Below are 11,246 nucleotides of genomic sequence, written 5' to 3' on the forward strand. Positions count from 1 at the left end.
TTTGTCTGGATCTAGTTATGAGTTCTGAGTTCTGACTAAGGAGGCGATTAAAGATAGAGTTGTATGCCTCTTGGAGTTGTAACTGAATTGATGTAAATCTTCTTGTACCAGCATAGGAATAGGGAGAGTGATAGGTTCTTTTGTTGAGACCTATCTTTGCCGGACAATACTTTGTAACCACCGATGTAATAACCCCATTACCAGGGACTTGGTGCTATATAAACACGCAACTAATCGCGCGCTCCTCGGAGTAGAGAGGATCACCAACGCTCATTGCCCTCAGATCACTTTGCAATCAGATCACTGTTGCCGATCCAGTTCCAGTCCCGCACATGAGACGGCATCAGCTTATGAAACAAGTGCCGTCCTTTTCAGATTCTCTGAACGCTGTTTGGTCTTCTATCTGAGTAGCTGACCGTGGACTCGGTCAATGCAGTAGCACGATCCAATTGTCTTCATATGCTTAGCCTCGAAGAGTCAGGGGGCCCAGGGCGACGTACAACAGGCTTGAAGCAACCATCAGTTATGTCGAACAGAGACGTGCCATCTTGGATATCTTCTTCTTGCTTGATGATTCCAAGCTACACGCCACAGATGCAGCTATTGGCTATTGCTTATCCTGACGAACAAGCTCGGTGAGCTAAGCCTGAAGCAACCAACTACCATCCCAAGTCAGCACTCAGCCTTCTCCCTGCAAATCCGCCTCAGAAAGCCCCTGCCCGATTTCAACTGCCCTGGTTGGCCACCAATTTCATCCAAATAAAAAAAAACCCCTGCGAATCTCGCATTATATGTACTGCCATCGTGCAATCAGTCTATAGTCTGTACAGCTGATCTGTTCGCCTCTGCTGTCGTGCAGGGCAGGAGGATCGGATCGGACATCGGAGGAGGTCGTCTCGTCGTGGGCGCCGAGGCCGTTGACCTCTGCAGCTGCAGGACGCAACACGCAACGCCTCAACTCTGTGACTGTGAGTACTTCGTGTTCAATTCCATCCGTGTCGTCTCTCTCCGCTCAGCTTGAGATGTCCGGATCACGGCGGTTGCAACCTGCCGCACCAACAAGCTGCAGCTCCCTCTCCTAACCGGCCGTTGCAGCTGCCATGTGCGAGTACCAGCCAGCCTTGGCCTTAATTTCTGCAACTGTCCTCCTGTCTTCCTGACGCGATCGTTCACCATCTCGTTCTTGGATTGCCATGGCAGAGCCAGACCAGCCGGAGGAGATGCCGCCGCCGATGCCGCCGCCAGCCATCCGCCTGGGGCCTCCGCACCCGTACCTGAAGACGCACGGGGGCAAGGTCGCGAGGCTGCACCGGTTCGACTGGGCCGTGCTGCTCCTCCTCGTCGCCGCCGAAGTCGGGCTCAACCTCATCGAGCCGTTCCACCGCTTCGTCGGCGAGGACATGCTCACCGACCTCCGGTATCCGTTGAAGAGCAACACCGTGCCCGTCTGGGCCGTGCCGGTATATATATACAGCCTTCCCTGCGACAGCCGCGACAGAACAGAATTACTCGTCGCTGGATTAGTAAAAGATAGCTGCTTTGGAATTGAATCGCGCAGATATACGCGGTGATCGGCCCGATCATCGTCTTCGTCGGGGTGTACCTGAAGAGGAAGAACGTGTACGACATGCACCACGCCATTCTAGGCAAGCTCTTGGGCCTTGGCCCTGGCGCCATCATCAGTTTTTTCAGCTGTTCTTCTTCAGACTCTTCTGACTTGTCGGTTCGGTTCACGTGGGTGGCTGAGCAGGCCTTCTGTTCTCCGTGCTCATCACCGGCGTGCTGACCGACGCGATCAAGGACGGCGTTGGCCGGCCGCGCCCCAACTTCTTCTGGCGCTGCTTCCCTGACGGAGTGCCGGTGAGTTCTCCTGTTCTGGTTTGCTCTTGATTATCACCACATCATGCGCTGAAAATGCATGAGTGATTCGCTCGCTCCATTTCAGAAGTACGACAACATCACAAGAGGAGTCCTATGCGACGGCGTCGCGAGTGTGATCAAAGAAGGGCACAAGAGCTTCCCAAGTGGCCATTCTTCATGTAAGTGACCAGACCACCCCTGCAGGCTGCAGCTCTGAAACCCAGACATTCGACAGTCTGCTGACTGATACTGAGGCAGCATACCTTTCCTTCACGTCCGACCTCCATTACTCCATTCCAGGGTCCTTCGCTGGGCTAGGCTTCCTGTCGTGGTACCTGGCAGGCAAGGTGAAGGCGTTCGACCGGCGCGGCCACGTGGCCAAGCTCTGCGTCGTCGTCCTGCCGCTGCTGCTGGCGGCGATGGTGGCGGTGTCGCGGGTGGACGACTACTGGCACCACTGGCAGGACGTGTTTGCCGGTGGGATTCTTGGTACGCACTTGCACTTCCCTGTTTCGAGTTTCAACTGCCTCACCAACTGTCCGTGTCGTCCATCTGCTGCCAACTACGGAGTGCTCCTCTGAACAGAGATCTCATCACGCTCACGCGCTCGTTGGTGTTGCTTGCCTCTGCAGGGTTGGTGGTGGCATCCTTCTGCTACCTGCAGTTTTTCCCACCGCCATCTGGTGAACAAGGTACGCGGCATCCTGTGCATGTGCAGTTGCTACACGAACGACAATCCAGCCTGCATTGTTTTATTTCGAGCATAGTACAGCGCTCACGTACACATTACATAACACGTAACGTAACACCCGTAGTTATTTACTTACCTCTATAAACATACTTACATACGCAAGCGTGGGAAGCCGAGTTAACTCAGTTGGAAACATACGCATGCATAGGAAGCTGAACTAATTCAGTTGATCGAGAGTGTAGTAAATGTATGTATAGACCATTTAGATTCAACTTCTCATCAAGACGAATTTAGATCTCTATTTTCTTCTTAATTAATTATTAGTTATAATTATGATTATATATAATTAATATAAAGATGCTACCTGCTTCCGTATAGTTTTTTTTAAACAAGTTATTGTCAACGGGTACATCGGTCACTAGTAACCTTATTATTACTTTTTTGATGTCATTCTTACTTATTATTACTAGTTGGAGGCTTGAATACAACACAAGACGCGACAAAAGAGATAAATCCTTGAAGTTATCGGCAAAATCTACATCTAAATTTCCAACATATGTTATTATGGAAAAAGTTTAAATAAATATGTAAATTAGGTATAAAAGAATGCATGGGCTATAATTATATATTTCTATTATCCTAGTATATGGCCAATAAAAGAAGGCTCCATGATAATTCCCAAGGCCTAGAAATTACCATGTTATTATAAAATGGAATTAAAAGTACCACTCTACATGCTGATAAATTACCTATGCCATTACGCAACAATTAACCCAGAAATACTCTTAGGGCCTGTTTGGATCCTTGAAATTGAATTCATTCTAATAATTACAATTTAGACATAAATTAATTAAGCTAATATAGTTGTATATGGAGTATATTTGTATATTTATTATTAGACATACAAGGGACATACTTATATGTTGCATTTCTATTGTAAGGAAGTGAGTTAAAGAGTGTGATATAAGTTGAAGAGTAGAATTATAGCATAGTGATCTAAAGAATCCATTTTTATCTCCCACCCTATGAATTTGAGATATGCTTTATTTGTGAGTTTGGAAAAGTTATGGAATGTCAAATTCCAAGCTAAATAGCCTAATCCATTAAGTAGATTTCAATTCCTCCAAAATGAAGAGATCCAAATGGCCCCTTATATCTATTTGTCTGTTACCAACACATGCCACTATTAAAAAATAGTTTCTATTTCAAGTATGAAAACTAAGAATAGAAAAAAAAAATCAAAATACAAAGACCCGGTCACGTGGCAATTTAGTAAGGCGTAATTCATAGAGCTAATGGTAGAACTTTGATATCCAGCGACGAAAACGGGCGTTGATGGAGCCATTAATATGCAAAACAGGATGTCAAAGTAAATTGTATAAGAGGATATGAATATTTTGTTTGTATCGATCTTGGTTCCATATGTAATTTGAGCTCATGGTATTAACCAAAACAATAATGAGAGATATAGGCCGAATATTGATAATGATTGAATAACTACTTTTGTTGACATCAAAAGGTAATGAAGCCATTGACATAGAGTAGGACAACGGAGTAAAAATGGATAAGAAGAGTCCAAATTAATTTGAATAAAAATTATAGGACACGTTAGTAGAATAGGTGATAAGAGTGCAAGTTGAGTTGCATAAAAATCAAATAATGTACTAGAAATGATTGAGCGTGTCACCTTGCTAGTTACAATGTTTTAGTAATTATGAGAAATATGCATTTCACAACTCATATGCTAACGCACTAACTATTCATCTAATATTATATGAATATCCATGACAATTTATGCAGGTGAGTTCACTTAAAATTTATACACTAAAACATTATGGCATATGTATATTGATAGTATAATTGTAAGTATTCTATTTTCTTATAAAAGTACAACCACACATATAATTCTTTGACAGAGGAAATTAGATACCTTGAGCAGTGGAAGAGGTGTCGGTGTTTCGAGCAAACACCAACGAGTAAATTTGTGTTATTGCGCGTCTGACCCGGATGGTGTGCTAAAAAGATATAAGATTTATACTTGTTCGGGCAGAATGTCCCTACGTCCAGTTCATGGCTGCTGCTCGTGTTATTAGCACCAAAAAGTTCGTAGTAGGGGTTATAAACGGGCGAGAGAGGGAAAGGTCCCAAGTCTCTGATGGAAATATCGAATGGATGTTGAGAGCTTGATCGCTGCTCAGCTATGCGTGATGTGATGCGTGGTGTGTTAGAATCGATCCTTCAGTGGGGTGCCCTGCCATCCCTTTATAGGCCAATGGAGAGTAGTGATTACAGATGTGAGAAAGAAGAAAAACCAGAGGCAAAGGAGGTCCTTCAAAGATACCGGGTCTTCCTTTTCCTCTGTGTGAGCCCCGCTGACATAGCAGGCGGTGCCAGGGATAACCCCACGCTGGGAGCACGTCCGCTGATCTTGTCATGTCCTAGCGTGGTCAGCAAGTTGCCACATCCCATCCCGCCCCAGCGGGCGGGTGGCGCGACGGACCAGGGTGCTGATTCGTGGCCATACAGGGAGCAGACAATGCAGAGACCGCACGTCCGTTACTGTAGGTGATGCGAGTTTCCTCCTAGACCGTAGTGGTTGTCGTGAGCTACCGTCAGGATCCGCGCCAGAGGGCAAATGGCGGCGCCCACAACACTGTAAGACAAATGTCGGCGCCTATAATACTATTTGGGCTCTGACTTGCCCGGAAGGGCTTAAAGTGCTCGTCTTGTCACATCCTGACGGTACTTTCCTGCAGGCGTGCAGTGTATGGTCCTCGGTATTGTGGTTGACTTGAGTGCCTGCCTTATCTGCGCGTGTAGTTATGAAGGAGCAGCGCGCAGACGGAGTTTGTCCTCAGACGTCGGGCGAGGCGGAGCCAGCCCTCAGACGTCGGGCGAGGCGGAGCCAGCCCTCAGGGGTCGGGCGAGACAGAGTTTGCCCTCAGACATCGGACGAGGCGGAGCCAGCCCTTAGACATCGGGCGAGGCGGAGCCAACCCTCGGGGGTCGTGCGAGACAGAGTTTGTCCTCAGACGTCGGGCGAGGCGGAGCCAGCCCTCGGACGTCGGACGAAACGGAGCCCGCAGCCTTGGTGGTTTGGACGAGACGGGACCCACTGGGAAATATAGTTGCGTTCTTGATCGCTCTGATGAATTAGCGTTGATGGGTATCAACTCCTCTTCTTCGGGTACCCTACTTTTGGTCCCCGACAGAAGGTGAGTGTAGAAGAAAGGTGGCCATGACCTCCATGGATTTTGAGATTCATTTGGAGCAACACAATGTGGTTGTTAGATTCAAATATTAATATATTATTTCTTGAGGGTAGCACTATTGGCATCTCCTAGAGCTGACTTGCATTGAAGCACTGCCGTCAATCTTGGATGCCATGGAGTACAATCTAGAACAAATAGCCCTTATTTTTAATGAACTTCAAAGGATAGTTTTAAGTAAAAAAAACTATAGTAAACCAATAGTTTCATCTTAACATGCAAATAAAAAAACTTAGCATCTAATAAGTTCAAAGTTTGAAATTTTGATCCATAAGACTTAGCAGCTAACATTTCAAGTAAATACATACTGAAGACACATGAAGCCATGAAGGTGCTAGAGGGGGGAGGGGGGGGGGGGGGGGGAGTTGAGGGAGAGCTGTACCAAAATGGTTGAAAGAAAAACATAGATAATTGATAATCTATCACAAACTGAACATATATTACAAAGTATGTATTAAAATGACATTAGGAAGTTTTACATTAATGAATGCAACTTTAATATGAAAAGTCTACATGTAAACATGCATGTCTCAAGGGACGAACGTAGGAATAATGGATCTTAGGGGGGCTGTCTTTCCTTCTTCTTCCTCCCGCCCCTCCTCTTCTTATTTATCTCCTTTTCTTCTCTCTTCCCCTCTCTTCTCCCTCTCTATTAAATCCATGGAGCTCTGGCGGCTAGGGGGGCTTGAGCCCCCACAGTTCCCACACTAGGTCCACCCCTACATGTACCATTTGCTGTGACAACCTCTTCGATTACTCATTACGTGCATTTATGCACCATCAGTGGACCAAGGGCTTGTATACAAATGATTCGATGCCATTTCGATTATAATTCATAATTAAGCAAGTGCAATTTCCCTATCACATGTGTAACCTGTGCACTCTAGGTTATGCTGTCACTATGATCTAATGATGAGTTACACCTTATGCACATGTGCGCTGCCATCAGTTGTTCAACAATGCATGCTTCAAATTAGAAAATAAATAAAGAAACATAACATAGAAAAAATAATTTATTTAGTTATAGTACTAAACACAAACTTTTAATAATTATACATCTACTAAGATTTAGTCCATATATAAAAGTAAGGATCGACTGGATAGTTTGTCTAAAAAGTAAAAGAGAAGAAATGTGCAAGGGGAAAAAACCAAACGTTTTTTTTGTTTATCTGAACTTAATTAGGTCTGGGCTGAAATAGGCCCAGTTATTTTCTTTAACAAAAAGGCCCACGGTTTCTTGGAGCAGGCCTTATGCCATAATGGGCCGAAGTATGCTCTGCGTCTGTCTCACTCAAAGAGTCAAAGTCCATCTATGATGTCCATTTCCAGGATTCGTTTTTCTTCTCTTTATTTATGCCAGCACAAGAGTACTAACTACTAAGACTAGTTGGCTGATGTCTTGCCCGTGGAATTGCAGGATTTTGGCCCCATGCGTACTTCGAGCACATTCTTCACCCTGAATACGAGGGCCAAGCGCAGTCAACAGCAAACTCGAACCACCACCGATCCCTGTCCACAAGGGGCCCTGTTGCAGTGGAGATGAGCGCCACGAGCCAGGAAGCGTTAGATTCTACTATGGAAGAAGGACGCAGAGCTCGGTGACAGATCGGAATGCTGCCTGCTTTATGAACAGCTTCAGTCTTCAGAGTCGCTTTCTTTTCTGTCTTTCTTTTTGCTCTCTTGACAGATGTTGTAGGTAGGTGAAGTATAATGATGAATGGATTCGTCCACCACAGTGTTCATATGTTTGGGGTAGTACGATGATGATGGTGGTGGTGGTCACCGGCCGATAGATCAGTGCGTCTGCATGATTAGCACGAAGGAAGCATGCGTGCGCCACATTCAGATTCCTGTGTCGTGGATGGATGAGCACATCTCACCTAGGAGTAGTTATGATTGCCAGAGTATAAAAGGAGGTGATATTCTCCATATTTTCCTCATGGTTCAGTCAGTCACATGCTGGGGTGTTTCGTTTCATCAGTAAAGATAGCTGGTGGGCACGCCGCGGCATGACACCGCAGATGGCATTGGCATATACTGTCTGATATATAGTACTACAAGTCTAGGTTCAGTGAAGATCAATATGTATATATCTTACTGTAGTCTTTACTACTCTTTTAGTCTAGGAAGCGTACGAGTATCAGTATCATGAATAATGCCACAGCTGTTTGTGATCGACTTGTGACCTGTGTTCAGCTACAAATTAATACCAGTAAAAGAATTACAGCTCGTGTGTCTTGACTTGCTCAGCCACTGTGAAGGACCAGTCCATCTGTATCATTAGTATAGTAAGGCCCCGTTTAGATCCAAAATTTTTTGGATTTTGGCTATTGTAGCACTTTCGTTTGTATTTGACAATTAGTGTCTAATTATGGACTAATTAGGTTTAAAAGTTTCATCTCGTGATTTCTCACCCAGCTGTGCAATTAGTTTTTTTTTCGTCTACATTTAGTACTCCATGCATATGCCGCAAGATTCGATGTGACGGGTACTGCGTAAATTTTTTTGGAATCTAAACAGGCCCTGATAAAGTAGGAAGCCAAAATCACGGAAATCGTTTATTTTGTACGCCAGAGATGACTTGGTTAGTCCAAGACTCGAGTCTAGTACTACTGGACAAACGTACACGGAGTACTATTCTTGATGGGAAATGCTGTGAATTCCCCCGGCCGGGCCGGGCCGTGCCGTTGGAAAGGCTAGCTCCTGAAAACACTACTGCATGGCAATGGCATATGGGAAACGATCGGTTTGGACGCAGCAGGTGGGGACTTGGAGATCAGATCATTCACAGCTGACAGCTACCTAGCTCACGTGTTGCCTCTGCTTTCTTCGTCCACGTGATTTCCCTTTGGTTTTCTTGGCAGGAATCGTTCCCTTCCCCTAGCTAGCAGTACTCTATCTCCGACTCTCCGCCATCTTCTGCTACGCGATTCAGACATTCAGGTGATAAAACGTTTCCAGAACCCTCAAGTCCCCAACCAGATCGCACCCGTGAGCCTTCCGATCTAAAACAGACGATGATCAGCAAAAATCCACCGAAACATTGAACCCCTGCAACTGCATTCATATACTGCATATATACATGTGCAGTTTATATGTTTATTCTTCCCTGTGCATGTGGTGTGTATATTGTGTAAGTAGCTGGTCATCATGGTCCATGGAGACGCATCATCAGCCTGCAGAGAAAGAGACACATGCACAGCACACTTGCTCCTGTTCTGTGGCTCTAGGCTGTTCGAACATGATAAGGTTTGAATGGATCCATCCATCAGGCAACTTGGCTGTGCTGTGCTGTGGTGGTGCTCCATCGACCATCGTCCCACACATGCAAGCAGAGAAAAATACAGAGCTGATATGAACCTGACACGGCGACTTGATTGTTACCTTTCTTTGCCCCCAAGGCTGCGCAACGTCCCTGCAGAAACTTCCGTTTCATGTGCAACCTTGTCTGGGTGAGCGTGAGCCGGTGACCAGTTGGTGATGTTTCTGCCGTCAACGGGCGCCATTTGAAAATTGGCGCCCAACTGCATGCTCAGCGTAATATAATGGCCATCAGTAATTCAGTATTTATGCACTTTGTATATGTCGGCAGAGATCAGTCCTGAAACAGCATAGTTATATAACTAGAAATACTCGCGGCCTTGCCGCTTATGGCCAGTGTGAGAGCTGCTTGCAGTGTTCATGGGCCTTTTTTTCCCCCATTCGAGTCGTTTTAACAAGTGTAGTAGGATAAGTATTTATTTATTGCAGATACATGGCGAACGCCGTGGTTGGAAAAATTGAGTGTTCGTCTTTTTCTCTGTTGATAAAGTGTATACTTGCTATACAAAGACAGTAAGTGCTTAGATACACAAACAAGTATCATTGGAGCTTGGTAATCTTCAGCAACTAGGAAAGTAATTTAGCAGCTAAAGTTTAGTTCCTTAACTGAAGAACTATGGCGACATTGTGGGCGGTGAGAAATTCTTAACAGATCATACTGCTTACAACCTTGACATTACAAAAACTAATATAGTACGCCTGAGCAGAGGGAGTGAACATAATCTTTCTCAAAAGGTAGGTACTGTTGAGTTGTGATCCAAATTCCCGTAAGCCGTCGTCATCCGATATAGTGAAGATTTGTTGGCTGATGCCCGTGGTTTTTTCCCTTTTTCCTTAGGAGAGTTTTCCACGTTAAAATCTCGTGTCCCCTGTGTTTGATCTGTTGTTCTTCGTCGTTTACATTGCCTATCGTTTATAACAAGTGGTACCAGAGCTTGGTTTCACATTGGGGTTTCGCGATGGCATCGATGAAGTTTGATCTACCGCTGCTGGATTACGAGACGAAATTTGCGCTGTGGCAAGTCAAGATGCGGGTGATTCTAGCACAATCTTCGAATCTTGATGAAGCGCTGGATGGTTTCGGAGGCAAAGGGCAGAAGTCATGGTTCGCTGAAGAGAAGCGGAAGGATCGTAAGCTCTGTCTCTGATTCAACTTCATCTACATAATGATATTTTGCAAGAAGTGCTGCAGGAGAAAACTGCCGCAGAACTTTGGCTCAAGCTGGAATCGATCTGCATGTCCAAGGATCTAACCAGTAAGATGCACGTGAAGATGAAGTTGTTCACGCACAAGCTGCAAGAAGGTGGTTCGGTGATGAACCACTTATCGATCTTTAAGGAGATCGTTGCCGACCTATTCTCGATGGAGGTAAAATATGATGATGAAGATTTAGCTCTTCTACTGTTATGCTCACTGCCTAGTTCGTTTGTAAATTTCCAAGATACCATACTATTAAGCCGTGATGAACTAACCTTTGCAGAAGTATATTCCAACGCTAATTCATCTAAGGCTTCAATAAAGAGGCTTAGATGCAGGGACCACATGGCCTACAGGCTCCTCCAAATGTTCAGCAAGGCAGCAAATGCAGAATCAGGCAAACAATTGGGACTTTTGGATTGAAGTATTGCCAACTATTGGTCAGCAGGTGCAGCAAGAGGTGGTCATTCCCCAGCAGCTTGGGATAGTGCAAGACCTGAATGAAATCCCATAACCTAAAGACCCTCAGGAAGTGCTTATCTTCCCTCCTCAGGCAGCAATGTTGGATCAGATTAATGAGTTAGACTGGGAGCACGTTGATAACGAGGTGGAAATGGAAATAGCTCAGCAGGCTCCACCCCAGCCACCTCAGGCTCAACCAGAGCTTGTTGATCCCCCTCTGCAGCTACCCCTTAATCTAGAGAATCTAGAAGCCTTCATGCACCATGAAATCCCTGAAGATTCCCTAACGAATGGCGCTGAGCTTGCTGGGTTGAGCCACATTTGCAGAAGTGAATTTGAACTGATGCTATACAGAGCAAAAAAAGAAGTACTTCCCAAGAATTCAGGAATGGATAAGCCAATTACTCTAATCTGGAGGCCTCTAGTGTTCTCCCTGTTTCTTTTT

The 11,246-nt window shown here is 45.3% G+C and overlaps 1 protein-coding gene across 3 annotated transcripts; it reads left to right on the forward strand.

Annotated features, from left to right (window-relative positions):
* The first annotated feature begins 267 nt into the window (after positions 1-267).
* On the forward strand, positions 268-8,042 carry LOC136513283 (lipid phosphate phosphatase 2-like). Of its 3 annotated transcripts, none has more exons than XM_066507277.1 (9): positions 268-737; positions 860-1,102; positions 1,201-1,460; positions 1,559-1,646; positions 1,751-1,860; positions 1,946-2,039; positions 2,161-2,349; positions 2,493-2,552; positions 7,238-8,042. In XM_066507277.1, exons 3-9 carry the CDS (start codon positions 1,221-1,223, stop codon positions 7,420-7,422), a joined length of 966 nt encoding a protein of 321 aa, XP_066363374.1. In that variant the 5' UTR covers positions 268-737; positions 860-1,102; positions 1,201-1,220; the 3' UTR covers positions 7,423-8,042. The 3 variants fall into 3 exon arrangements, with proteins under 3 accessions (XP_066363374.1, XP_066363373.1, XP_066363372.1); XM_066507276.1 differs by having other exon boundaries at positions 271-737; positions 860-968; XM_066507275.1 differs by lacking the exons at positions 268-737; positions 860-1,102 and having other exon boundaries at positions 1,194-1,460.
* Positions 8,043-11,246: the final 3,204 nt, after the last annotated feature.

Source organism: Miscanthus floridulus, chromosome 16, assembly GCF_019320115.1.
Source record: "Miscanthus floridulus cultivar M001 chromosome 16, ASM1932011v1, whole genome shotgun sequence".
Classification (NCBI taxonomy): domain Eukaryota; kingdom Viridiplantae; phylum Streptophyta; class Magnoliopsida; order Poales; family Poaceae; genus Miscanthus; species Miscanthus floridulus.

What these genes read in the sequence shown, in the direction of transcription:
- LOC136513283 (XM_066507275.1), top strand. Translation starts at nt 1,194, where the DNA reads ATGGCAGAGCCAGACCAGCCGGAGGAGATGCCGCCGCCGATGCCGCCG. An exon ending in CATGCACCACGCCATTCTAG is followed by an intron (nt 1,647 to 1,750) that starts GCAAGCTCTTGG and finishes GTGGCTGAGCAG; the next exon opens with GCCTTCTGTTCTCCGTGCTC. An exon ending in GCTTCCCTGACGGAGTGCCG is followed by an intron (nt 1,861 to 1,945) that starts GTGAGTTCTCCT and finishes GCTCCATTTCAG; the next exon opens with AAGTACGACAACATCACAAG.